We start from the raw sequence: 24,463 nt of genomic DNA on the forward strand, positions 1-24,463 counted from the left end.
AGTTGATTGGAAAATTAAAGACAACCAGGCTTTAGGAATTATTAGGAGTTGTGTTCATAGAGATATTTTCTTCCACATTTCCAACTTTAAGGATGCCCAGGGTGCTTGGGTCAAACTTGAAGGGTTGTATCGTAAAGTGGATGAGGAAAAGGGATTCCAAATTGAGGATGATCTACTTCTCTTGGATCCTAAGAATTTTGACACAATTCAAGACTATGTCAACAAAGCCAATGAGTTGAGAGCACTACTTAAGGATTGTGGTAATCCCATGAAGGATGATAGATTGATTCATCACATCTTGAAAAGGCTACCTTCAAAGTATGCATCTTTTGTTTCGAGTTACAACACTCACAAGTTGACCTGGGAAATGCCTTCACTAAGCCTTCATTTGATGCAATTGCAGAAATATTGATGTTGGAACAATCCAAGTTGATGGATATGGGAATTCTCAAGTCATCAAAGTCTAAAGCATTGGTGGCTAGTAATGAGAACCAAACAAATCAAGGTGGCAAAAGTTTCACCAACAACAAGAAAAAGCAATGGAAGCCAAAATCACAATCAAAGACACAACAATCTTCCTCCTCACAACAAGGCGATTCTTCTTCCATCAAGAAGGCAAACAACAACAAGAAGGATAAACTATTTTGTGCATATTGCAAGGAACCAAATAATGATGAGCATCACTGCAAGACTAAGAGAATAGATGAGTTGGAAAACTTACTTAGGAAGAACAAAATCAATGTGCCAAATGCTTCCAAAGATTCAAATCCATCCACTTCAAAGGGAAAAGGACAAGCACTTATAGCAAGTACAAACAATTCTAAGGAATGACTTCTTGATTCAGGAGCTACACATCATATGGGTGCTTCAAGGGAGCTTTTTTCCTCTTTGAAACCATCACATATACCCTACATCTATGTGGGAGATGATACACAAGTGGAAGTTGAAGGAAAAGGGGATGTTGAGTTGGATAATGGAGTTTTCAAGGATGTTCTTCATGTTCCCAACCTTAGCACCAACCTCCTTTCAATCCACCAAATCACTCACCATGGATGTGGCAACAAAGTGGAGTTCCTTCCTGATTCAGTTGTGGTGAAAAATCTTAAGGATGATTCTATGGTGGCAATTGGAAAGGCTAATCATGATACACAACTTTATTATGTTTCTCATTTTGTGCCTAAGTCTACTTCCCTTGCCTTGTTGACCCACTCAAATTCACAAAGTAAACTATGGCATGAAAGGTTTGGACATCTCAATTACCGCTACCTTCAACAACTTAGCAACAAGGATATGGTAATAGGTGTACCTCAACTCAAGTATTCAGAGACTATATGTACAGGCCGTGAAGTAGGAAAGCATCCCGAAGAGAAGTTTGACAAGGGGAAGTCTTGGAGAGCTACTATTATTCTTGAATTGGTTCATAGTGATGTAGCTGGCCCATTTCTAGTGCCATCATTTGGAAAGGCTCACTATGTTGATGACTTTTCATGCTACACTTGGGTCTTCTTTCTTGCTCATAAGAGTGAAGTGTTTGATAAGTTTATCACCTTCAAAGCTCAAATTGATAAGCAATCAAGGAAAGCTATCAAGATTCTTCAAACAGATTATGGAAGGGAGTATGTGAACTCAAGGCTTATAGACTTTTGTACTCATGAGGGTATTGATCTTCAACATTCTGTTGCATACACTCCACAACAAAATGGTGTTGCAAAAAGGAAGGATAGAACCCTTAAGGAGATGTCCACTTGTATGCTATAACATAAGTCTCTAGATCAAGTTTTTTGGGCAGAAGTTATGTGTTGTGTCAATTACATCCAAAACAGAAGTCTCCATAAGGCCTTGGATGGAATTACACCTTTTTGAGGCTTGGTGTGGAAGAAAACCAAGTGTAAAACACTTTAAAGTTTTTGGTTGTCCAACATGGGCAAGGATACCTCCACAAAAAAAGAAGGCATTGGAACCTCAAAGTAAACCTTGTACATTTGTTGGATATCTTGACCATCTTAAGGCATACAAACTCATGGATCCAGAGACACATGAAATTTTCTTTGAGAGGAGTGTTCACTTTGAAGAGACTTGTCCAAGTTTGGCTCCTTCAACTCCTCCTTCCTCCTTCATGGAAAGTGATGATTGTGATGATAGTGACTTGGAAGATGATATTCCTTCAACTTTGACTCCCAGGACACCAACTTCGCAGGGTCCACAAACAGTTGAGGATATTCCGTCTTCTTCTTCCACTAGACCTCGTTGGGCACAACAAACACTAGATTCAACAGGTTCATTCATTGAGAATCCTTCAGATACTAGGAGGACAAGGGCACAACACAAATCATTTCCACATGCATAAATTGCCATTGCTTATGATCCATAGTCATTTAAGGAAGCACCAGGGGTTCCTGAATGGGACAAGGCCATGGAGGAAGAATAAAACTTTTTAATGAAAAACAACACTTGGGACTTAGTTCCTCTTCCTAAGGGAAGAAAGTTGGTTAGATGTAAGTGGATCTATCGAACCAAGTTTGTAATGGATGGAAGTGTGGATAAGGCTAGACTTGTTGCCAAAGGTTTCTCACAGGTTCCTGGTATTGACTATACTGAGACCTTTGCACCGGTAGCTAAGATGAACTCCATTCGTTTGACACTAGCTATTGTTGTAGCTCATGGCTGGGTTGTACATCAAATGGATGTGAAGAGTGCTTTCCTCAATGGGGATCTTCTTGAAAAGATCTATATGGAGTAACCTCAGGGATTCATACAAGATTCTACTATGGTTTGCAAGTTGAGGAAGTCTATCTATGGCCTTAAGCAAGCTCTTATGGCTTGGTATGCCAAGATGGATTCCTTCCTACTCTCAACAAGATTCACCATGTGTCATTCAAATTCAAATGTCTACATTCTTTGAAGGGATGACTCGTACTTGATACTTGTGCTTTATGTAGATGACTTGATCAGTACAGGAAGTACTTCATCTATCATTGCCAGTGTCAAGACTTCTTTGCAGGACATATTTGCCATGACAGACTTGGGTTTACTTCATTATTTCCTTGGTATTGAGATCACACACTTTTCAATCGGGATCACATTTTCTCAACCCAAGTATGCTCTTGATTTACTTTCTTGCTTTCGCATGAGTGATTGCAAGCCTGCACCTACTCCCTTTCTTTTAGGTGTTAAGTTAGAGGCCAAGTGTTCCACTCTACTTGTTGATGCTACATTGTACAGATGGTTGGGCATCTCATTTACTTGACACACACACGTCGTGACATAGCTTTTGCAGTTGGCACGGTTTCTCGCTTCATGCAAGAGCCACATGAGCTTCATTGGAAGGCTGCCAAACGCATCTTGCACTACATACAGGGTATACATACACATGGGATACACTATATAGTAGGTACTGGACTTCAATTGGTTGGATACACAGACTCAGATTATGTAGGAGATCTTGATTCCCACAAGTCTACTTCAAGTTACATGTTTCATCTTAGTTTTGGCCCCATTTGTTGGCAGAGTAAGAAGCAAAATACTATTGCTCTTTCTTCGACTAAGGCTGAGTATTGAGGGGTCGTTACAACAATTATACAGGCTATATGGCTACGACATATCTTAAAGGAGTTTGGATTCAAATTTTCATAGTCTACAGTCATTTATTGTGATAATCAGAGTGCTATTGAGATCTCAAAACATCCAATTCAACATCAGTGGACTAAACACATTGAGGTTCATATGCACTACATCAAAAAGCAGATATATGAGCAAGTCATTGAATTGAGGTATTGTCCTACAACAAAGCAGGTTGCAAACATCTTCACCAAACCCTTCATTGAGGTCAAGTATATCCATTTGCGAGATCTCTTGGGGGTGTGTGATATTTCAATAGGGGGGGTCACTTGACTTCTCTCTTCTTTCTTACGAGAGGGATCTTTTCCTCACATGAGGTCTTCTTCTCTCTCATTTTCTCTTATCGTACTTATTTATGTTTTTGGAGGGGGGGTTTTCCATGTGGTTTTCCCTCTTTCTCCGCTTTATGAGAGATTGCATTGCATATCATTTGCACTTGTATATTGTACATGGGTACCTAACATGGCCTAGTAGCCAGAACCCATCTTGCATTATTTTCTAATTTTTTTTTAGCTAAGTACATTTCCCTAAGTTGCACTTAAGGGGGGGTGTTGGTGTAAATAAATATTTATTATTTACACATTACTTAAGTTTACTTAGGATAATGCATATTCATATTAGTTGTCATGTAGACACCTAGGAGTTTGCATATTCATATGAGTTGTCATGTAGACAACATGGTAGTTTGCACTCCAATTGAGCACATGTTGTCTACTACATCTCTTTATGAGATACACCTTTGCATTCTTATCCTCTCATTGTTGCACGTACATTCATGCACAATGGAGGATAATCCACTCTTGGTGGACATGTGCTTAGTTGTTATGCTTATCTCTTTGTTGATTCCTAGTCATATCAGTTGCCTTTATAAAGAAGGAATTTTTATAATGTATTCATCCAATTATTTGACATCCAATCATCTAATATCCATTCTCATTTGATCATCGTTTGTCTCTCTTGTGTTATCTATTGAGCTTCTTGATCTTGGCGTTGAATTATTGCCTTAGGCAAATTCTTACACTCCTTATGAGGATAGTGATACATTGCATACATATATTGTGAGTGGTGGCATTCACGAGTTACTTTATAACTCCTCTCCTAATCTCTATCTGAAGAGAAGATTCTCCTCTCATTCTTCACTTTTTTTATATAATTATAATGAGCTTCTTGCTCTCCTCCCTTTTTTTCTCTTTAGGCTTTGCCTTCATTCATAATACATAAGAGGTTTTTCTTTGCTTTTGCTCTTTTGAAAGCTTGTGTCTCCTCTTAGAGTTTTGAGTGATTGCTCTTGAGTTGCTCTCTACTTTGACAACATCAACTCTCTACTTTGACAACATTACTTCAATCAGCACACTTTGGATTTATTTTTCATTTTCCTACTCTCATATTTCCTTTCAAGTAAAGACTCAAAAAAGATAGTGGATATCAATGTGGAAAAAGAGATCTATTGGTTATATGTATTAAATTGCTTTCTCACTGATTGTTGCTGGGGAACCAGTTTCTGTAACCTAAGACAACCCTACATAAATTATAAAAAGTATTTGTTAGATGAACTATTTTCGTAAAGCAACTAATGACTTTGGGTGGAGCATATAATTTAGAAACTATTATGGAACAACATAATTTAACAATCCATTATTCAATATGCCTAAATATAGTCTAAAACTTTAGAGACCAAACCAGTAAAACAGGACAAATCTGATTTTTGATGAGCCAAAAAGTCACATCATTTTATACATAACATATAGAAAGCCAATAGAACAGAAATTTTTCCTTGCAAAGATATATGACACTATAATAATTAAATACATGTTTGACACAATCTTTGCCAGCAACAAGAGTTGCACTGTATTATTATTAAAATCAAGAGGAATGATATAGGTTTATTGCCCACAAAAAATTGCTAGAAAAGCATGAGATTAAAAGTCCCTTTAAAATATCAATATAGTTTTCAATAAGAACTAGATATTTTGTTGAGAAACAGCAAAGTAATTCATTCTCCCCTAATTCCATATCCCTGCCACTGTCAGCAAGATCGAATGCGGACTCTTATGAGAGGAAAATCTCTGTGCACTGCTTGAGGGTATCTGCAGGACTTGTCACTGCAACACAAAAGTAAATATTGGATACAAATTTAGCAAAACAAATGAAGAGGAATCAATCAGATCCAACTTTCATAATAAGGAGAAATGTGTTTTAAGATCATGATGTGAAAGCTCGAATGAGAAAATAAAATTATATTTGAATCATGATAGGTAATCATTGATATGGACGAAAAGTTAACTGGAATACAAGGATGCCATAAATCACACTGGGGAAGCATTGACACGTTTACCAGGTATACAAGGGCTAGAATATAGATATATAAGCTTCTTTGATAATACTAAAGGAGGAAACAGAAGTGGAACAATGCATAGTACATGATGGTAAACATATCTGAATAGATAACATGGCTGCCATTCTTATTAGGAAAATCTATTACATCAAAACCTGGGCATATCGCCTTAAATGTATTTTTTCCACATGTATAGTGGTCTAATACAATTCTTTGATGAATGTACAGAAAGTCTTTTCTTAATTTCGATTTTCAATAAAGTAAATCACTTTAAAGCATTGTTAAAACATCTGACCAGATCTAACTCACATACAGCCAGATCCAGATTTTTTGGCCCCGCCAGATTTGTCAAATTCAACCTAGAGATTTGAGTTCATGTAGAGATTTTACCTTTTTTTTAAATTTATTACTGGATTTTGGAAAAAGAATACTTCTCAACAAGGCAAAATTTTCTGACCAGATAAATATGCTTTGAACTCTGAAGTTACCATACATTCCAAAATAAGAAACTAACCTGTATGACCTACTGTTTTTTCTGATTCAAAGATTTCATGGTCATTTCCCCCCTGTTACATCCATAGAAATAATGATTTCAGATGTAAGAGAAAAAGGGAAAGTAGCATTAGTCATAGACATCCCATCCCATAACTAAGATAGATTGCATTCTCATCAACCTATATATTTCTTTTCCATAAAATTGCCACAACTACTGTTACAGTGCAAGACTTGTTTTTATATAATAAGCACCCAATGTCCCATATCCTCAAGACCCATACCTTGTAGGTTTTGTCCCCAAAGAAATGTATCTCATCAAAACAATTCTCTAAATATCTCAAGCAGTACGTTTTATCCCAGCCCTGTGGAAAAACCTGTAAAACACATTCCAATACTCTAAAACTTGATCAATACTGGAGTTTTTAGCAATTGCATATTGTCACAATTCTTCCCAGTGACACTTTTGAGAATTGTACAAGGTGAAGTACTCACATCAAAGCTAATTTGTCCACCAATAGAATAGGTTAACTTTAGATGCGGAAATTTTGTGCGAAGCACTTCAACCATTTTCATGCGTATGCCGTGGATCTGCAAATGAAACAATAATTTTAATTAATAACTAGAAAGAATCATACCCATTGTATTGAGTTTTTGTAAAGAAGTTTAAAGTTTAAACCATTATGGTGATACTAAAGAAAGGCTTTTGTATTTGAAGAACCTTATCATACTGCTCAAATTCATCTCTTTCTTCTCGACTACAGTTTCTCCCAATAGGTGACACATTCAGCATCCCACTTCTGAACTCTATGAAGGTACCCCTAAGAATATAAGCACAACAACAATTAAATACAGAAGTTCTCAAGCCATGAAATATAAAATATTTGAAGATAATGCTCTGAGGTCACCTTTTTAGTGGGATATCCAAATCAGCAATGTAATGAAGAGTAAAATTAATGAACTCCTGCAAATATTTTGTGCATGTTGTTATTATAAAGAAGCATTTATAAGCCAAAAAAATGCATTCACAAGAATTGTAAAACAAATTTTACCTTCAGCTTTTCCTCCCCAAGGAATTCTTTAAAACTCTGCAGGTATAACATTAAAAAATTACTAGAAGCCAAAAGTTATGAACACACCGAATTAGTAATATCTAAGCTCAATGAAATGAAGATATTTATAATTTCAGTTTCAATTGAGAATTCTTTTGTAAAAATAGAACAATTTATAGAAAATGTTAGATTTTCATGTATAATAAATGCATATACCAACTACATACATGAAACCATAAAAAATAACTACTATTACAGAGACACAGAATGCATGGATTGGGGGACATCAATATTTTTAAGCAGTTATACGATGGAGGAAAAATACAACTTGCCACCAAATAATCAACATAAATAACTTGTGAGCATGTATAACCTAGAGTTACACACACACAACAGAGATGGAAAATAATTGTCATAACAGAAGACTGATAGAATCTGGACACTTGCAATAGTACTTTTGGCGTTTTAAGCCTTTTTCAGATACCCTGTGCTGTAACATTTCAAGAACATCTTCTATGTAGGCTGTAAAGGACCAACTATTTACAGTCTACCTGCTGGATCCACCTGTAATGAGTTAATGATGGACTCAGCACAATTTTGCATGTATCTCAAAGGATGTTGAAAAAGTAGTGATATATATTCTGTGATATTTAACAGCAATTGAATCTCTGTCAAAACCATCAATATATGAAGTTTCATTCACAATAAAAAAAATAACCTTTTCATAGACTACAATACATATAACTAGAAGTTCCAAGGCCTTGAAAACTGATTTTCTTCCTCCGGTACACAGATAATCTCTAATAGCAAGGAAACATCACATGAGTATTGCTGAAGTTGAAGCTGTGATAGAGACTCATATATTTCTGATGATATGCCATTCAATTTCATCCTCTTTTGTCTCTGCTATGATCGAGCTGCATCAGTTTACCGTTCTTCGTAGTTATCTTCTTGGTGCCTTGCTCTTTCTTCTATCATTTCGTCTTCATGTGATCGCTGACCTGGAGTCTTCGTGCCTTTATGATTCCACATCAACCCTGTCGCTGCTCATTTTCAATTGATGTCATTATTTTCTTATCCGCATCAACGATGCTTATGGTATCGTTGGTTCCTTCTCAACGTTTGTATATCCTTGTAATGTCTGCCAGCTGGGCTACAGTTGAGACTCTTTGCCTTTAGCGTTTTTGTTGTGTCGTTTCATTAAGTTAATTTGTTCCTTGCCATTAATAACAGTTTTTGCATTATTGTGCATGATCTATGTATGTTGGTGATATCGGGATTTTCGGTAGTAAGAATTATCTCTGTTGATGCCACGAGTATTGCATTTTCTGTACAGGCAATATTTGAAAGAGAGAATCTCTTCCGCATGTTTCGTATGTATATTTGTTGTGCGCGGTTAAGTCTTGTGCTCATGTGAGGCATTTTTTGCATAGCATAAAAAATATTACGCAGAAGTTTTGATTATCGGGGTTCATCTATATTCATCGTGTATATGCAAAGACAAAAACATTTGCCTTCATTGGCAAATACATGTGTTTAATTGTTTCTAAATAGCAGTAAGTGCTTTGATCATCATATGATCATCTGTTACAAAAACTTCTCCATATATTGTATGCAGAACAATCTCTGAGAATTGGTTATTTTGATTGACAATATGTTGAAGTCAATCAAACAGAGGATCATTTTTGTATGTTTATATTCAACCTAAATAAAGGCATTATCTTTGGTGGGCTGGGTTGTTTCCCTTGGCGAGGAAGGTTTTCCACGATAACTTTTGTATTATCTGATTGTTTTGAATTATTACATTTCATTTTATTGCAATTATATACTTTGAGTTAAAATTTTAACATGTTATAAACGATCCAGAACTAGAAGTATCAAGTTATACTTGTGTTATTTTCTCTACTTTCAGTTGTTCGTTTTCAGCTTGTGACAAGAGAATGAGCTTTTGGACTATGTAAATTCTGATGTTACAGAGCCATCTGAAGAAGCTGAAAAACCTGAATGGTAAAAGGATAAGATCATGACAAAGAAGATTATGATCGATTTGGTTAAGGATCATCTAATTCCCATTATCTTAAAATTAGATTCAGCCAAAAATGTTTCAGACTCTCAAGGATCTGTATGAACTCAACAACAGTAGTAGAGCTCTCGCCCTGATACGTCATCTTCTGCATGTGAAAAGGATAAAGGTGAATAAGTTGTTTAATATTTTATGAAGATTACAGAGTTAAAGAACCAACTTAGTGCAATTGGAGAATATTTTGCAAATAAGGACTTAGTCATGCTTGCCGGACTTCCCCACTCTTGAGAATCCTTCAACAAAGGTGTTAGTGAAGATAAGCTTCTAAATTTGACAAGTTGAGATATGATTGCAATCAAGAAGAATGCAGATTAGAAGCTAGAGGAAATGGACATAAAAAATCATCTTGAAGATGATCATGTATTTTCTGCTTACAGTTCAAAAGGAAAAGGGAAGAAAGGAAATTCAAAAGATTCAAGGATAAGAACTTTGAGTCAGCTCCGGACTACAAGAAAAAGAAAAGGGATCTTTCTAGGATCCAGTGCTTCCGACGCAACAAATATGGACACTTAGGTACCTCAGCCCAAAGCCTCAAGCAACTGCTGCAAATGAAGGAAATTCTTCTCTATAGTTAGAGCGGATAGTGAACTGATCCTAAGCATAGGGGTATAGATCCCTTTGTTCCGAAGGGAAAGGTAACCAGATTCCCCAAGAAAAAGAACTTGGCTAGTTTCTCTGCTATGTTACTGAAGCACAACCTTCTATTATTCTACGTGTATGAGTCATTTTCCGACTCAACTTCAAGGAGCTTGTTCTTATCTACCCAATTTTTGAAGTCCTTTTGTGATCAATTCATCTTGTGGACACCTCCCCTCATTTGTCTTTTAAATGCAAAATAGCATTGAAATCGCCCCCAATGATTGTGAACGGGAAAGGATTGTGTGCCAGAAATCCATCCAACTCATTCCACATTTCTTTCTTTTTTGGGCATGTTATTGGCCCATAAATATTGATCAATAATAAGTTCAGGTTAGCATATAATCAATGTACTCGTATACCTATCCAATTTTACTATTTTCCACGATCTCAAAGGATACCATACCAAATTGTTGCCAAACCACTTGAGGCTCTTTCTGATTGGACTGCCTTCATCTCTCAATTTCCTACTGATTTATTTCGTTTCTGCCTTGATCAATTTGGTTTCCTAGATCAGGAGTATGCCTTCTCATATCCCAATTTCTAATTTTTTTGATGAATTGTTCCATTTCTGCATTTGGTTTCCTGGATCAGGAGTATGCCTGCCAGCCATATTTAACTAGCACTTCACCAAGGGTTGGTTAGGGGCACTTAAACCCCTAACATTCCACGTAAGGAGCTTCATGACCACTTGGGAAAGGGGCCTCCCCTAATCTTAACAACATGGTATCTTCTACTTCACCATCTTTGATTTTGATATCTAGTAATTATTTCCTTCCTTGCCTTTCCTCTACAGACTTCCCACAATCTAGCTTGGTCTTGGTAGAAGGGGTTTAATTGATGCCCAATCCCTCCAAAGCTTGTACTCTAGGAGTTCCATGCTACCAAAAAACACTCCTGCTCCACTACCTTTGTTTCTTCAATCAAGAGCTCTTGCAAGATCTCCTGCTTCTTGGATTGATGTTCGCTGATCAATGCTGGATTTGTTTCAGTGGCCTTCTCATACTCTCCTAATATACCTAAAAAATCACACATTACCTCTATTTCCAATGTAACATTCACTCTTTCACTTCCTTCACTTGTGAGGCCTTAATCAATTCTATTCCTTTTGGTGGCTACTTCTCTACCTCGCATTCCACTCATTGAATTTTTTCCTTGAGTCCTAGTTGACTTTATATTGTGAACTCCATGACTTTGACCCCTTCACCCTCCATTTTTTCTTTATTCCTGATGCTACTCCTTCAATGCCAATATTTAGAGGCTTTGAAACCAAAAGGTTCCCCAACTTTCGCTTCTTCGATGTATTTCCATACTCTTCATTAGTCAATATCTCCTTTGCTTTACCTATTCCCTACTTCTCCTTCCCATCCTCTATATAAGGCAGCACATCAAGTTCAGAGGGAGAAAACGCTAACTCCAACCCTTCATTTGTTTTGGATGTTATTGAATTGGTTTCGAACTTTATGATCGCACTCAGCCTCAACTTCCAAGCATGGGCTTTTGGCTTCCATTGTTTTCCTTAATAAACATTGACCTAAGATGGGTCATTTAGTCTTAGTCACTTTCTAAAACCATTTCCCAAACTCAAAAATGATCACGAGCTCTTCATAGATCTCAAATCTAGAATCAATCTCTAGAAGAATATTTTCCTTAGCTCTTGGTTTTCCATTTAGAAAGCATTCCCTGTTTTGATTAGGGAATACCCTATTCCGAAATTCCATAGGTAGGCCAAATAAGTTAAACCACATGGGAACTTTTTTGAGCACATACTTTTTCAGATCAAAATTGGGTGCCCACTCTATACAATGGATGTTTGACCCCTTGAAAGATAAGGGATCCTATGAAGGACTTCATGTTTTAATGTAGGAAGGGTGTATTCTATGCAAAAAAAATAGTCAGAATTCGTCAAATGTTGAAGGCATTCTTCCACCAATCTATGACCTGATCTTGCGCGCATCCATCTCCACACCATTTCATTGAGAGGGCTCATTCCTTAAAGCAATCCATACTCAGAGTAATGATCTTTGATGGCATTATTAGTACATTACCATTTTTTGTCAATTTGTTGCATTTCCAATCCTCTCACCATAATATCCTTCTGTTGATACCTCTACCTTGCATTCCTTCTATTCCCTTTTCTCGAGGGTTTTTGTGGATGTGTTTCGTCAATTGTCTTTTTGAAATTGTTTCCGTTTCTTCCACCCACCTCCAAATGGGATCACAATGGTGCCCATGGAAAAGTGTGGTATATCCAAGGACTTTTTACCCCATCTATCGAAGTTTGCCTACCTCTAAGGATAGATCTATTGCTTGCCTTTGTTGATCGAACTCCTTTGCTCCTTCCACTACTTAAAGCCTTCATGTGCCATTTTTTTCCATTTCTAGATTATTTTTTATGATTTTTGTAGTGATATCTTCCTTATGCCTCACACAATTTTTTCGTTTAATTGATTTTTCTTCCATTTCTCAATTTTCCACTGAGCAAATTCTTGCTACTATATGCAGAAAAAAACAAAGGATGAACTGATAATGCCTATATTGCAGCTCTTTGAAGTGTAGTATTTTATTTGGCATTAAGATAGGTAACCTGTAGTTCACGATATTGTTACCAAGATTCAAATATGTAGTTTTTTTGTGGGGCAATAAGTTTGACTCTAAAACAACACTATTGACTCTTGATAGCAATATCACAGTTCGACTCGCTCCAAAAAACTATTATTTGACTTGTAGTTTTTTTAAAGATGCCCCGACCAGATAGCATGCGAAAAAACAATTTTAGAATTTTTTTCCTAAAGAATCTGAATTACAATGACATCTAGAGGCGACTTGAGGTCCTTATTGATACATAACAATGGGAACAAAACCATCAATGTTGATTTCCTTTCCTAAATCAGCACAAGTTCTCTTCTTATCATCCACTGAAAATTGTAGTTGAAGTTATGCTAAGTAGTGTGTTGTAATGTCCCCTTTTTGGCATTGCCCTAATTTTTTTCCCTAGAATAAAAAATTCCATTAAAATGAGAATTTTAAGAAACTAGAGATATGACTTTAGCAATTAAAATGCTAATGAAACAAGATAAATACTAATTTAGGTCCTCCAATCACTATATAGGGAACAAGTGCATGTATACAAAACGGCTATATGGTTAGTGTAATATAATCTGCCTTAAGCATTATAAATAGATAAAAGAGACATCCAACACTGACCTAGAGATTTAGGTAACAATGTATAATGAATACAAAAGGAACTCACTTATAGCATTTAACTTCCATATGGATTGGTGGAAAGATAACAGAAGGGTGCCCTTAACTCAAATCTAGGGCCAAGAGCGAAATCTATTGTCCCTCTTAGCCTCATGCTTCATAAGGTGGTGTACCTAGTGAGGCCTCACCATTTCCCCTTGTGCAATTGCTTTCCACCTATATGGACTATCCCTCACAAATAGTGTCTTTGTATGATGCAACCCATACCAATTCCACCAAGGGCCTTATCCAGTGCCTTTGTTTGATGTAGCCTATGCCCATTCCACCACAGGCCTTATATAGTGCCTTTGTATGATGTGTCATTGGTGCAAGAGCACCTCAAGGTTGCATTTAAGACCCAAACCAATTGGGTCCTTAGTAGAATAGATTGAGTTTAATTAGGTCACATGAGTCATGTGGACCAATGCTGTAATAAGAAAAAGTTATTGCAAGCCAAAGTTGGCATTGAATTGTACTTTAGGGCCAATTAGGGATTATTGGGTATTCTTGGTCAAATGAGAGCAAAATATGGGAAACCCCACTTGATCATGCTTTTGTTTTAAGCCTATCATGGTCATTTCATATTGTTTTGGGTCCTAGAGTACTTAGGAGGGTGAAAAATGAAAGTTGCAAAAAAAGTTGCAATGTTGTTGATGACAACATTGACAACTTTTGCAATTTGGTAGATAACGAGCAACTAGTTCAAAAATTACTTTGTCAGCAGTTGAGGACACATTGAATAACCTCTTTAATGGCCGTAAATGACGAGGAGTTGATGATTTTGGCAAGTTGTGGAATGAATCAGTGAGGATTTGCAGCAATTTTTGTGTTCTTTGTATGTGTTATACATGCAATTGGATTGATAGGTTATGTAGATCTGATTAAGACTCTGTTTTATCTTCCTTTTGCATCAAGTTTGAAGATTTGAAGTGATAGGAAAGGAGAGAAAACTTATTTTTTCTATCGTTTGTTGTAAAACCCTTATACCAAGGGTTTGGAGACAAACAATGGGATTTGGGCCTACACCCACAGTTGGAAAAATTTGAAACTTGGGGGATTACAAGGCCCATGTATGTACTATAATATCCTCAAGCCATTTTTTTTTGCCACTTTTCATGGTGAATTTTTAAAGCAAGCCCTAGCAGCTTGGCATCTCAGAGAGGAAGCTAATTGGGTTGAAGAATGAGATCAAGGTGTTTGATCATATTGGGAAGATTGTTTGGATTGTGTTTGACCTAGTTGAAGTGATGATTGAATGGTCGAATGGTTGAGAACAAAGATCTATCAGTGAGTCTATGAAACAAGTGTAAGTAACCTAATAGGTGCCTTATAAAGGCAATCCTAATCAAATGGTGTCATCCTGACCTAAAACTTGGAAGCTTGATAGAGAAGCCAAAAGGGTACCAAAATCTAGTGTTGGTTTTGAGAGATCCCAAGTTCTGTCAATGTTTTGGGTCAAAAATCAAATTAGGAGGGCTAATTAGGGCTCATAGACCTAATAGCAAAATTGATGAGATCGGGTTCTTGGGAGAAGTTGGGATCCTGAAACTTGTCAAGTTTGTGATTTTTTGGCCATTGGAGACTTATCCCAATGATAGTTTTGTCAAAGTATGGGTGTAGGTGGTCAAACCCCTAAGATGTCTTTATTTGCACCTATGTGTTCAAGAGTCCAACAATGTTTGAAAAGTGAAGTTTGTGAACTTGGTTGTTATATGGGTTGTAGATACATCATGACATTCTGAACCAGTTATTTAGAAGGGTGAGAATACTCCTAGGGATTGTGGTTTGACATTTTTATGAAGAATAGGCAATTAGGCCTATTATAAGGCAAAAGACCATCCAAAGTAACTTGCCTTCTCATCAAGTTGGTATCATAGAAAGTTGATTTATGGGAGGAGTAAGAGCAGTTTATGCTATTCCAAGAATTAGAGGGAGAGGTATTCATCATGGTGACCAATGCAAAACTTGCAAAGAAGTTGCAAGAGCAAGAAGCAAACAATAAATGGCTTAGAGAAGAGTTGGAGAAACTCAAGGGCCAAATGAAGGCAGTGGAGAAAAACTTTGTTAGAGAAGAGGGGAATGGAGATGAAGAGGAAGCCTTTGGTTAGGATGAGGAAGATGAAGTTCTTTCAGAATAGAGGTCACTCCTTAATGTTCTAAAGTCCATGGGAGTTAGGGCCACGAAAGGAAAAGCAGAAATAGACACTTTTAGTAGGAAAATGAACGTTGATGTTGTGATGGACTCGTTGGAAGCCCTAGAGAATCTATTTGAATGTGAAGGCACACCTGGAGGACAAAAGGTAAAAATTGCCAAGTCAAAACTAAGGGAAGCAACCCCTACATGGTGGAACATTGTCCAAATAGAAAAGGAAAAGTTGGGAAAGAATGCAATCACCACTTGGAAGGGGATAGTTGTTGTGTAGGGTAAAATGTGACGCAAGGAAATAGACTAAGGTACATCACATAATCCAACACCTCAAGAGGGTGAGATCAAGGAAAAGGATTCCTTCTTACCCCCCTCCAAGGTTACTAGATCTTAGTAGGTCAATGCAATCCAAATGATAGTGAAGCACTAACACAAGCCAAGATCTAATGATTATAGAGATAGAAGAAAGAATCTTTGAATCCTCAAGATCCTAATAGTATGTAAGTAAATTACTTCTAAATCGAAGAGCAAGGATGCAATGATGCAATGATAAAATTGAAATGTAAATTTGCTAAATTGACAAAAACAAATGAGGTACTTGCCTCGAGAAACGATCACCAACAGAATCTGAATTTTTGTCCACTTAAATGCTCTGAACACCAAGCGAATTTAGATCTAAACCTCTGATGATAGAATGTGTGAAACCCAAAAATTGTTGTCTTCTGACAGGGTCAACCTAAGCCAATAGGGTCGACCTAAGGCAACAAGGTCTACCTAAGCCAACGCAGTCAACTTGATAGGGAAGCAGTGCGTCCCTGTTCAATAATGTTCAATCACAAAATTGTTTTCGAGCCTCCGAAGATCTGTGAAAAGGGCATCTAAATCAGTATTTTGTTCCACCTTCCAAAATATGCTAATATCTGAAAATGGGGTCTTTTGGGTGGCTATGTAGGGTTTTTCCTTAGTTAACCCCCTGTTTTGGTGGTTTCCACCTCCATGGATAGCTGTTGAATCAATAGTAAAGTGTGTGATGCTCGGGTATGAGCTTTGAATGTGCAATGCCAAGATCCAAACCCTAGCATGAAGAATGATATGAATAATGATGAAGTAACAATGCATAAATTTAAGGATAACCAAGAAAGCATACCAAGTCCCCAAGGCTAAAGTACACTAAGCCATACTCATAATCCGTATTTTGCTACTCCATGATTGAATCTTGAATCATTGAATGATAGAAGGGAATAGAAGGATGAAGAAATTGTTTTCTTCAAAGGATGTTTCTAAGAGTCTTGCTTCCACCTTGCAATTGCTCTTATGTCAAATTGGGATGTCCACGAAAAGCATAAACGTGCTTGCTTGATCTTTCTCTATTGGGTGCTTCATTGCTTGATCACATTGCCTTGTATCATTATGCCAAATAAAGCAATTGAGCTTGCTTATAAAGGATTTGGAATAAAATTTCTCTTGTCGTCCAATTGGACTCGCAATCAATGCCTCATATCAATCTCGATATAGAGCCTAAGGAGGAGACGCAAAATGGGGCAGGGACGCATTGCATCCTTGTCAAATAGAGATGTACCGTGTCCCTATTAACCAAGTCCCAAAATCTCAAGGACTCCCCCAAGGTCCTATAACAAGTCCTGATTTCGGGCAATTAGGTGCACATCTCAAGAAAATCCAATTCCAATGCAGAAAAACCAAAAAAGGATTGCGGTGATTGGAAGAAGAGAAGAAGAGGACCCAAGTGACTAGGTCCTACTTCAAGCTTTTTGCCATGAAATAGGAATGCCAAGGAGGACCCATTAGATCCTACCTAGATTTTGTCTAGGAGAAATGAAGATAGATATGTAAATGCATCTTAAAAGAAAATTTATTATTAAGTTGTAGTAAAAGGTGCTAAACTGTCATTAAATTGAAGCGCTTCCAATTTAAAAACTATACACTTAGATCCCACTTTATCCGGATATGACACTACGTGAATATGCAAGCTAAAGTAAAGAAAGCTTTTAGTAAATACTAAAGACAAAGGATGTAGCAAAGTCCACATCGCCTAAATCCTTCAAGAAAGTATTAGTACCCGCACCTTGCAGAACACACATTAGTGATAAGCCAAAATCTCCTAAGACTTACTAGGAATGATTATGTGAATTTTGTAGGTGCCCATATGCCCCCTTGTTTTCGCTTACTTCTTAGAAAAAGGTGAAACATGGTGATAAAGCTAGCCCTATAAACCGGATATGCAAAAGTTATGAAAATACCTTTAAAGCTAATGAAGAAGTTACGCAAATTTCACTAAATTAGTTCCAAAAGAAGGGCAACAGAACAACAATTCCAACACCTATAACAGCGAGAAAATGTTTAAGTTATGATGAAAAGAATACATGTCTATCTAAATGCATAGAATAGAGAAACCCTAATTGTACCCCTAGTTTTACTTCAAAAAGCTATAAATAGGAGAGCTCGCCATTCATTTGTTACCTTTTCCATTTGTAGGAGGGGAAAAAGAGAGTAGTGAAGATGCCAAAGAAGATGTTGGAGGCGACAAGGATGGAGGTCCTCGGAGAAGAAGTAGCAACAGAGCGGCCACTACCTGAGGTGTTTCGTTGTTTCACAAATAATTAATTCCATCCTTGCAAAATAGCAATAGTCTTGTTGTTTCAGAACTTCCCTATTTGCCTCCTTGCAAAATAGCAATTTAGTTCAAGTATTTGATGAATGAAAGGGTTTATCAAACCTTGAGGAGTTGGAAACTTGATTTGAGTGTTTTGCGTTAAGTGTTGTAAGAAGGGAGATAGATAAACCTTGTAGGTTTTGGGGTATAGTTGGAAAGAGCTTGAGTGTTACCTTATTGAAAAGTTGTTGGGCTAAACCCCTCTGCATCACTAACTACCGCACAACCATATTTGGTTGATTTGTCCCTTAATCCCATATGTTGTCAACTTTGACAACTTAATTTTTTTTGGATTCTATCATTTACATATTACTTTCATTACATTCAAATGGTCTTTTGTAGAGCTTGTAGACATGAACTATAACCCAAACCTTTAACCTAGCCCATTTAGCCTTTGCCTTAGCCCTTTTAGGGCCATATTTTCCTATATTGCCAACATTGCTTACAGAAGTGCAATATGACTCAATATGAGTCCCAAATGGATTTATGAGCCCAACTACAAAATGAAATGGCCTTATAAGCCTATATATGCTTCATTTTCTCTTGGATCCTCTAAATGACCCAATGGTGCTCTTCGGTCCTCAAGTGCCCCGCCTTTGAAATGTTTCCAAGTCTCTTGGAAATACCTACACCACAAATAATTAGAAAAAGCACGAGCTTCATCTTGACCCTTGGTTTAAAAATATACTCTTTGTGTCATCTTGTCTTGGTTTGTCCCTTGCTCCTTGGATATGGTATATCACTTCATCTCTTGTTCATTGCTTCCCATCAACTCCATCTCATAAATTAGACCTCTTCTATTGCACACATCTGCAAGTTCACCAAATACACTTGCCAATGATACTTCTCTATCTTGACACCATCAATATGCCATATCTCCATACTTGGAGAATACGCCAACTCATGAGTCCTACTCATGACCCAACACCATCTTTACCATCTCATTCTCAGTCTTAGCCTCTCGCCTTGAGGCCAAATCAGTCTTCACCAACTGATCCTCTTCCTCATGCCACTCCCCTTGGCATACCAAACCATCCTCAATCTTCATGGCTACCACATTAGCCTTCTCACTTACTGTCACAGCTGTACCTTGCTTAGTACCTTTCCTTTCCTCAGCCATCGACTTCTTTCTTGCTACTAGCCTTTGCATAGGCCATACCACTTTCCTTTTGACATTCAAGTGCCAAATTTTGGCTGTCTCCAATAGTCCTTCCAACCAGGGTCTCTACTTTTCTTCCCACTTCTTGTTATTGCACTCGTCCTGCTCTATGCTTTCTGCAAGCTTCTCCATCCTTGCTGAATTTTTCTCTAATGATTTCCTCAAGCTTCTCAATTCCTCTTGCTTCATTTCCTTTTCACTTTTCTCTTCTTGCCTCCTCCTCTCTTCCTCTTCTCTTTTCTTCTTTTCATTCTTCACGATCCTTCAATGCTTTCGATGCTTGTAGAACTTCCCTCTCTGATCTTGTCAAAGCCATCTTCACCTTACAAGGATCTAATCCCTTGCTCTAATACCACTGTGATGCAGAGCACAGTGGGCCCAAACACGTCCTATTCATTATGGACAAATTCTTCAAACTTTCAGTGAGATACAACTTCTCACATCAATTGTCTTCTTCCAAGTCACTATCTTAACTCACCAACTTGGATCAATAACTTTTGCATGGACAAAGTCTGGTTTACCCTTAACTATCACCAAATTGTTAACTCTGTGACAGTTTTATCAGACCTATCATGGATCCATTTCTTGTGGGTCTTTGTACATGGTGTCCTGCAGTCCCAAGAGGTTTTTGTACATGCACTTCCCCCATCCTCCTGTACAATATGGGGTATGGTTCTACTAAAACTCAAGAATACTACATTTTACAATCTCCCTGGATACCCTAACCAGGGGTTTTGACAGTTTTCAAAGGAACACTTGAATTTCTGTAAATATCAAATGGATTTACATTCTCCAAAAGCCAAAATGCTAAGGATTCATTGCCATTTCATCTACATTCAAAGATCCTTCAAAGTATTAATAGATCAACAAAGAAAAAGCACTTGAAAACACCAAATTAACTGTCAGAACATATAAAGTACACATGAAACTTAAAACTTTATTAATCTCAGACTTATACATCCAATCCTCGATGATTGGACTTTCCCAGCCTCTGTAGACGAAGATGAACTCCCAAAACTGACAACCAACCTCTCTAACTACTCCACAATCATATTTGGTTGGTTTGTCCCTTAACCCCATTTGTTGTCAACCTTGACAACTTACATACATTTTTTGAATCCTATCATTTAGATGTCACTTTCATTACATTCAAATGGTCTCTTATAGACCTTATAGACATAAACTATAACCCAAACCTTTAAACTATCCCATTTAGCCCTTGCATTAGCATTTTAGGCCATATTTGCCTATATTGGCAACATTGCTTACAAAAGTGCAATATGACTCAATATGAGTCCTAAATGGCTTTATTATCCCAATTAGATAATGAAATGGCCTTATGGGCCTACATATGCTTCATTTCCTCTTGGATCCTCCAAATCACCGAATGGTGCTATTTGGTCCTCAGATGCTTGTGCACCATTAGCACTTTGGAGACCTGTGCCAAGGGTACATGCAGATATTTACAATGAGGGAGGTATTAAGAAGGCTACAAATCACTACAAGAGAATGCCTCATTTTCTCCTTTCTTAGAGGTTATCCATAAATAGCAAATAGAATTTTTAAAAACTCCATAAATGCTCTAACAGAAATTGACTTTGCAAGTAGCAGCATCTGTGTTCACATATTTGTAATCTACTGCAAGAATGGTGTCTAGGTCATTGTAGAAAAGAATAAGGTTTAATCTGATAGATCAATTCAACAATGTGTTCATTTTAAGCCTTAGTAGCATTTTGAAGTGTCAGTATATATTAGTCTGTCCTAATAAGTCAGATCCATCAAATCCTTATAATGATTTGCATTATGGGAATGATTTCATTACATGATTATGAACGTATATTCTTCAAATGAGGATGGTAGTGTGCCTTAGAATTATCTAATGTCCAAGTGACAACACATATTACTAGACATGGACTGTATAATAATTAAAAAAAACAAAAAAGAAGAATGAATTGATTTTAATTCTATTATCATTTCACGAATGAATTCCTGGGGAGCAAGAGAATTACCTGATTACCAATCATTTTGCCATCTTGGTAAGCAACAAGGCCATTTTCTGAGAAGACGTAATCATAATCTGTAATAACTGCAAGTGGAAAGATCAAAACAATGAAAAAATAAATCATGTTTAGTGGTTCACATTTTAGGGAAAAAAAGTATCAAAGTAGATTCTAAAACTCATCTTGGTCGACACAGTAGCAATGAATTGTCTATATCCATTTGAGAGCCTAGTGCAAATTCAATAAGATAAAAGCATAAATAAACTATTACGAACAGAGCACTCTACTTAGAAAACAAGTAAAAAAATTAATAATAACAGTAAATATTTTCTTAAACCTTGACTTCATCCACAATGGATATTTCGTCCATTGAAAATCTCATTGCATTTAGATACGATTGTTTTATTAAGAGTAAAAAATCTACACCTTTTTTTTTGAATCTTGTGATATCTGTGGGACAAATGTTCAAAGTCCCATTGTCACTTTTGTTCTTGCCAAATGCACTTGTAGACTAGGTCGCAAGAGACAAAGCCTCTTGAAGTAAATATTTTTACACCTTTTTAACATATCAATTGATATATTTCATGTTTGAAGAGTTTTTCTTCTGGTTGTAGATAAAACATTGACAGACAGAAACATTAAATACGAAGAATACTTAGCAATCTGCATAACTTTTGCTCATGAGCATTTTTGATAAAAATCTAACATTTGTAGACTTATTGTGACTTTTAGTCTTGCCAAAGGTTGTGCATAAGCAGGGTAGTAGCCTCTTAATTCAAATTCCCTTCATCTTAAACTATAATAATTTTTCTCTTCCTTGTTGAAAGAAGGGAACATGCCATACAGAACTGTAAATTGTCAAGAATAACTCATACTAATATTTTCCCACATAAAGAGAAGTTGTGATATTATATTTCTTCTTCCATTTTAAAGAGATTTGAAAGAAATTAGTGCAAACCACTTTTTCCAAGCTGTTCAGTTATTTTTACTAGGTCTGAGCCACCTACAACTCCCACAGACACAACCTGCATGCCAAAAAAGTAATGCTATTCCACATATTATACCATAACAGAAATCAGCACACTCTTAATATTATTTTCTACAAATGGAAAAGACACTTCAGAGAAATAGTAATATTAGTCAATGAATGGAGGCCAGTGCTAAAGAGAACAAGTCAGAAAACCATTAATGCGATACCTTACGCAAATTTTGCATGAATTGTAACATCTCTTGTGATATCTCCTGTGCAGTGAATAAATAAATGAAGACGAGTTACAAACATAATTAATTCAAGAGCCATAAAATCCAAATAAAGATCGGAAAGAATTGGTAAGTATTCAATAACCTTCTTCTTGACATCCCTTAACAAATATAAAAGACAAGAAACAGAAGAAGAAGAAAATCTTTAAGAGCGGCACTTATTTAGATTCAAAAGAGATTTGCTTTGTAGACCTGAATAAGTTTTTACAAATTGAAGGTGCAGAGAGGAACAACTGCATCAACTGAAAAATAAGAACTAAAAGAGTACTTTTCAATAAGAGAAAAATTCCAGTGGGAACAGTTGTAGGAATTCCCATATTCGTGGCATTGTAAATTTCCAATGTGGGTTCAACATCTGTAAATTTACACGAAATTCCTTGGCATAAGTCTATATGTTATAACCAAGATCATTAAAGCCTTTGCATTGTTCATGAATGTTCAATTGGTAATTGTTGTCAACTGTGTTATAACTAATACTAAATTATTCACAGCTGTTTTAGATCTTTCAAATTTTGAAACTGAAATGAAACAACAATCTGAAGATCCAGATTCAAATCACCCTGGGAACCACAGGGTTTGCTCATGTTGCTCTGGCATTAATACCAAAATCAAAATAATGTCTTCGAGAAAGTGCATAAGATGTGAGCCTATGACCCATGCCCTCATTTACACCCCAGAGGCTGTGAGACCATTAATCCCTAATTTATCAATCCAAAAGACAAAACAAAGACCGACAGTAGCACAAATTCTCCAACAAGCATCCTCCAAATTCATTGATCTTATCCATCAATAAATAGGCAAAAAACAATAGGATAACTACAGTTCTACTAAACACGGTGTTGTTACTCAAATATAAATTATAATAGCCATCTGTTGTGATCAGACAAATGCACTTTATGTCTACACCATGTGAAGAGCACAACAATTGGAGACTCTGCAAGCATGAGACTTTGCGCGGAAAACAACCTCCAAAGGTGTAAGGTAGGATACTCGTAAAAAAAATCAACAAGTTCTCCCTACCACACTTCAAATAAGAGAAAAGGAAGAGAGATGCAAATATGAAATCCTATATTAAAAGTGGAGGTGTGATAATCACATCCTCTATACAGGATTCAAGAATAAAATAGACATATAAATAAGTAGTTCATAGAGAAATAATATATAAAGACTTCGAAAATAGCATAGGAATTCAAAGACATTTGAAAATAACATATGAATTGATTCATTCATAATGCATAAGGGGCAACACAACCAGAGATCAGCCACAATTTGTATGCTCTTATTCATCAAGATTCAATTCTGCATACCCCAAAAGGCTTGGAGTCTGGGCACATGCCTGACATTCTAGACTTCACAAGTAAAGAGGAAAATTGATTATACTACAAATAATATTATAAAGTCAGATTATAAGCATGAACGTGTGAAATTCTATTTGCAGTCCTAAGTATGTGGACCTCATTTGTATAAGATGGAGTGTAAAAAGGTAGAAAGAAGGCAAGGCTTTTTGGAAAAACCACAGGTAGTTGAACTAATATTTTTCATAAGATCGGAATCTATCCCACAAATCTCAAGGCCCATTCTAAGATGCCAAATTTTTTCCCTAAATAAATAATCCCGACTCAAAATAATTCTTGCATAATTAACAGTAAATATTAATTATTTTTTAAAACATTAAACTTATTCTGCAGTCTCTAATATAATCTTTCCTTAAATTAAATTGAAATAATGTGATCTGCCTTTGAAACGATTAGTGACCTTTGGCCTTAAT

At 36.5% G+C, this 24,463-nt stretch overlaps 1 protein-coding gene across 1 annotated transcript in view; it reads right to left on the reverse strand.

Annotated features, from left to right (window-relative positions):
• Positions 1-5,442: 5,442 nt before the first annotated feature.
• LOC149561862 (phosphomannomutase-like) overlaps positions 5,443-24,463 on the reverse strand; it is a 46,988-nt gene continuing 27,967 nt past the window's right edge. Inside the window, exons 3-12 of the mRNA XM_089825392.1 lie at positions 22,633-22,677; positions 22,394-22,460; positions 21,445-21,521; positions 7,498-7,533; positions 7,354-7,409; positions 7,167-7,266; positions 6,941-7,036; positions 6,730-6,822; positions 6,468-6,519; positions 5,443-5,720 (exon numbers count right to left, since the gene is read on the reverse strand). Coding sequence (XP_089681518.1) covers positions 5,668-5,720; positions 6,468-6,519; positions 6,730-6,822; positions 6,941-7,036; positions 7,167-7,266; positions 7,354-7,409; positions 7,498-7,533; positions 21,445-21,521; positions 22,394-22,460; positions 22,633-22,677 — 675 coding nt within the window. The 3' untranslated portion in view covers positions 5,443-5,667. The remainder of the gene's footprint in view (positions 5,721-6,467; positions 6,520-6,729; positions 6,823-6,940; positions 7,037-7,166; positions 7,267-7,353; positions 7,410-7,497; positions 7,534-21,444; positions 21,522-22,393; positions 22,461-22,632; positions 22,678-24,463) is intronic.

Source organism: Cupressus sempervirens, chromosome 4 (assembly GCF_028749045.1).
Source record: "Cupressus sempervirens isolate cs-2001-9-10 chromosome 4, ASM2874904v1, whole genome shotgun sequence".
NCBI lineage: Eukaryota > Viridiplantae > Streptophyta > Pinopsida > Cupressales > Cupressaceae > Cupressus > Cupressus sempervirens.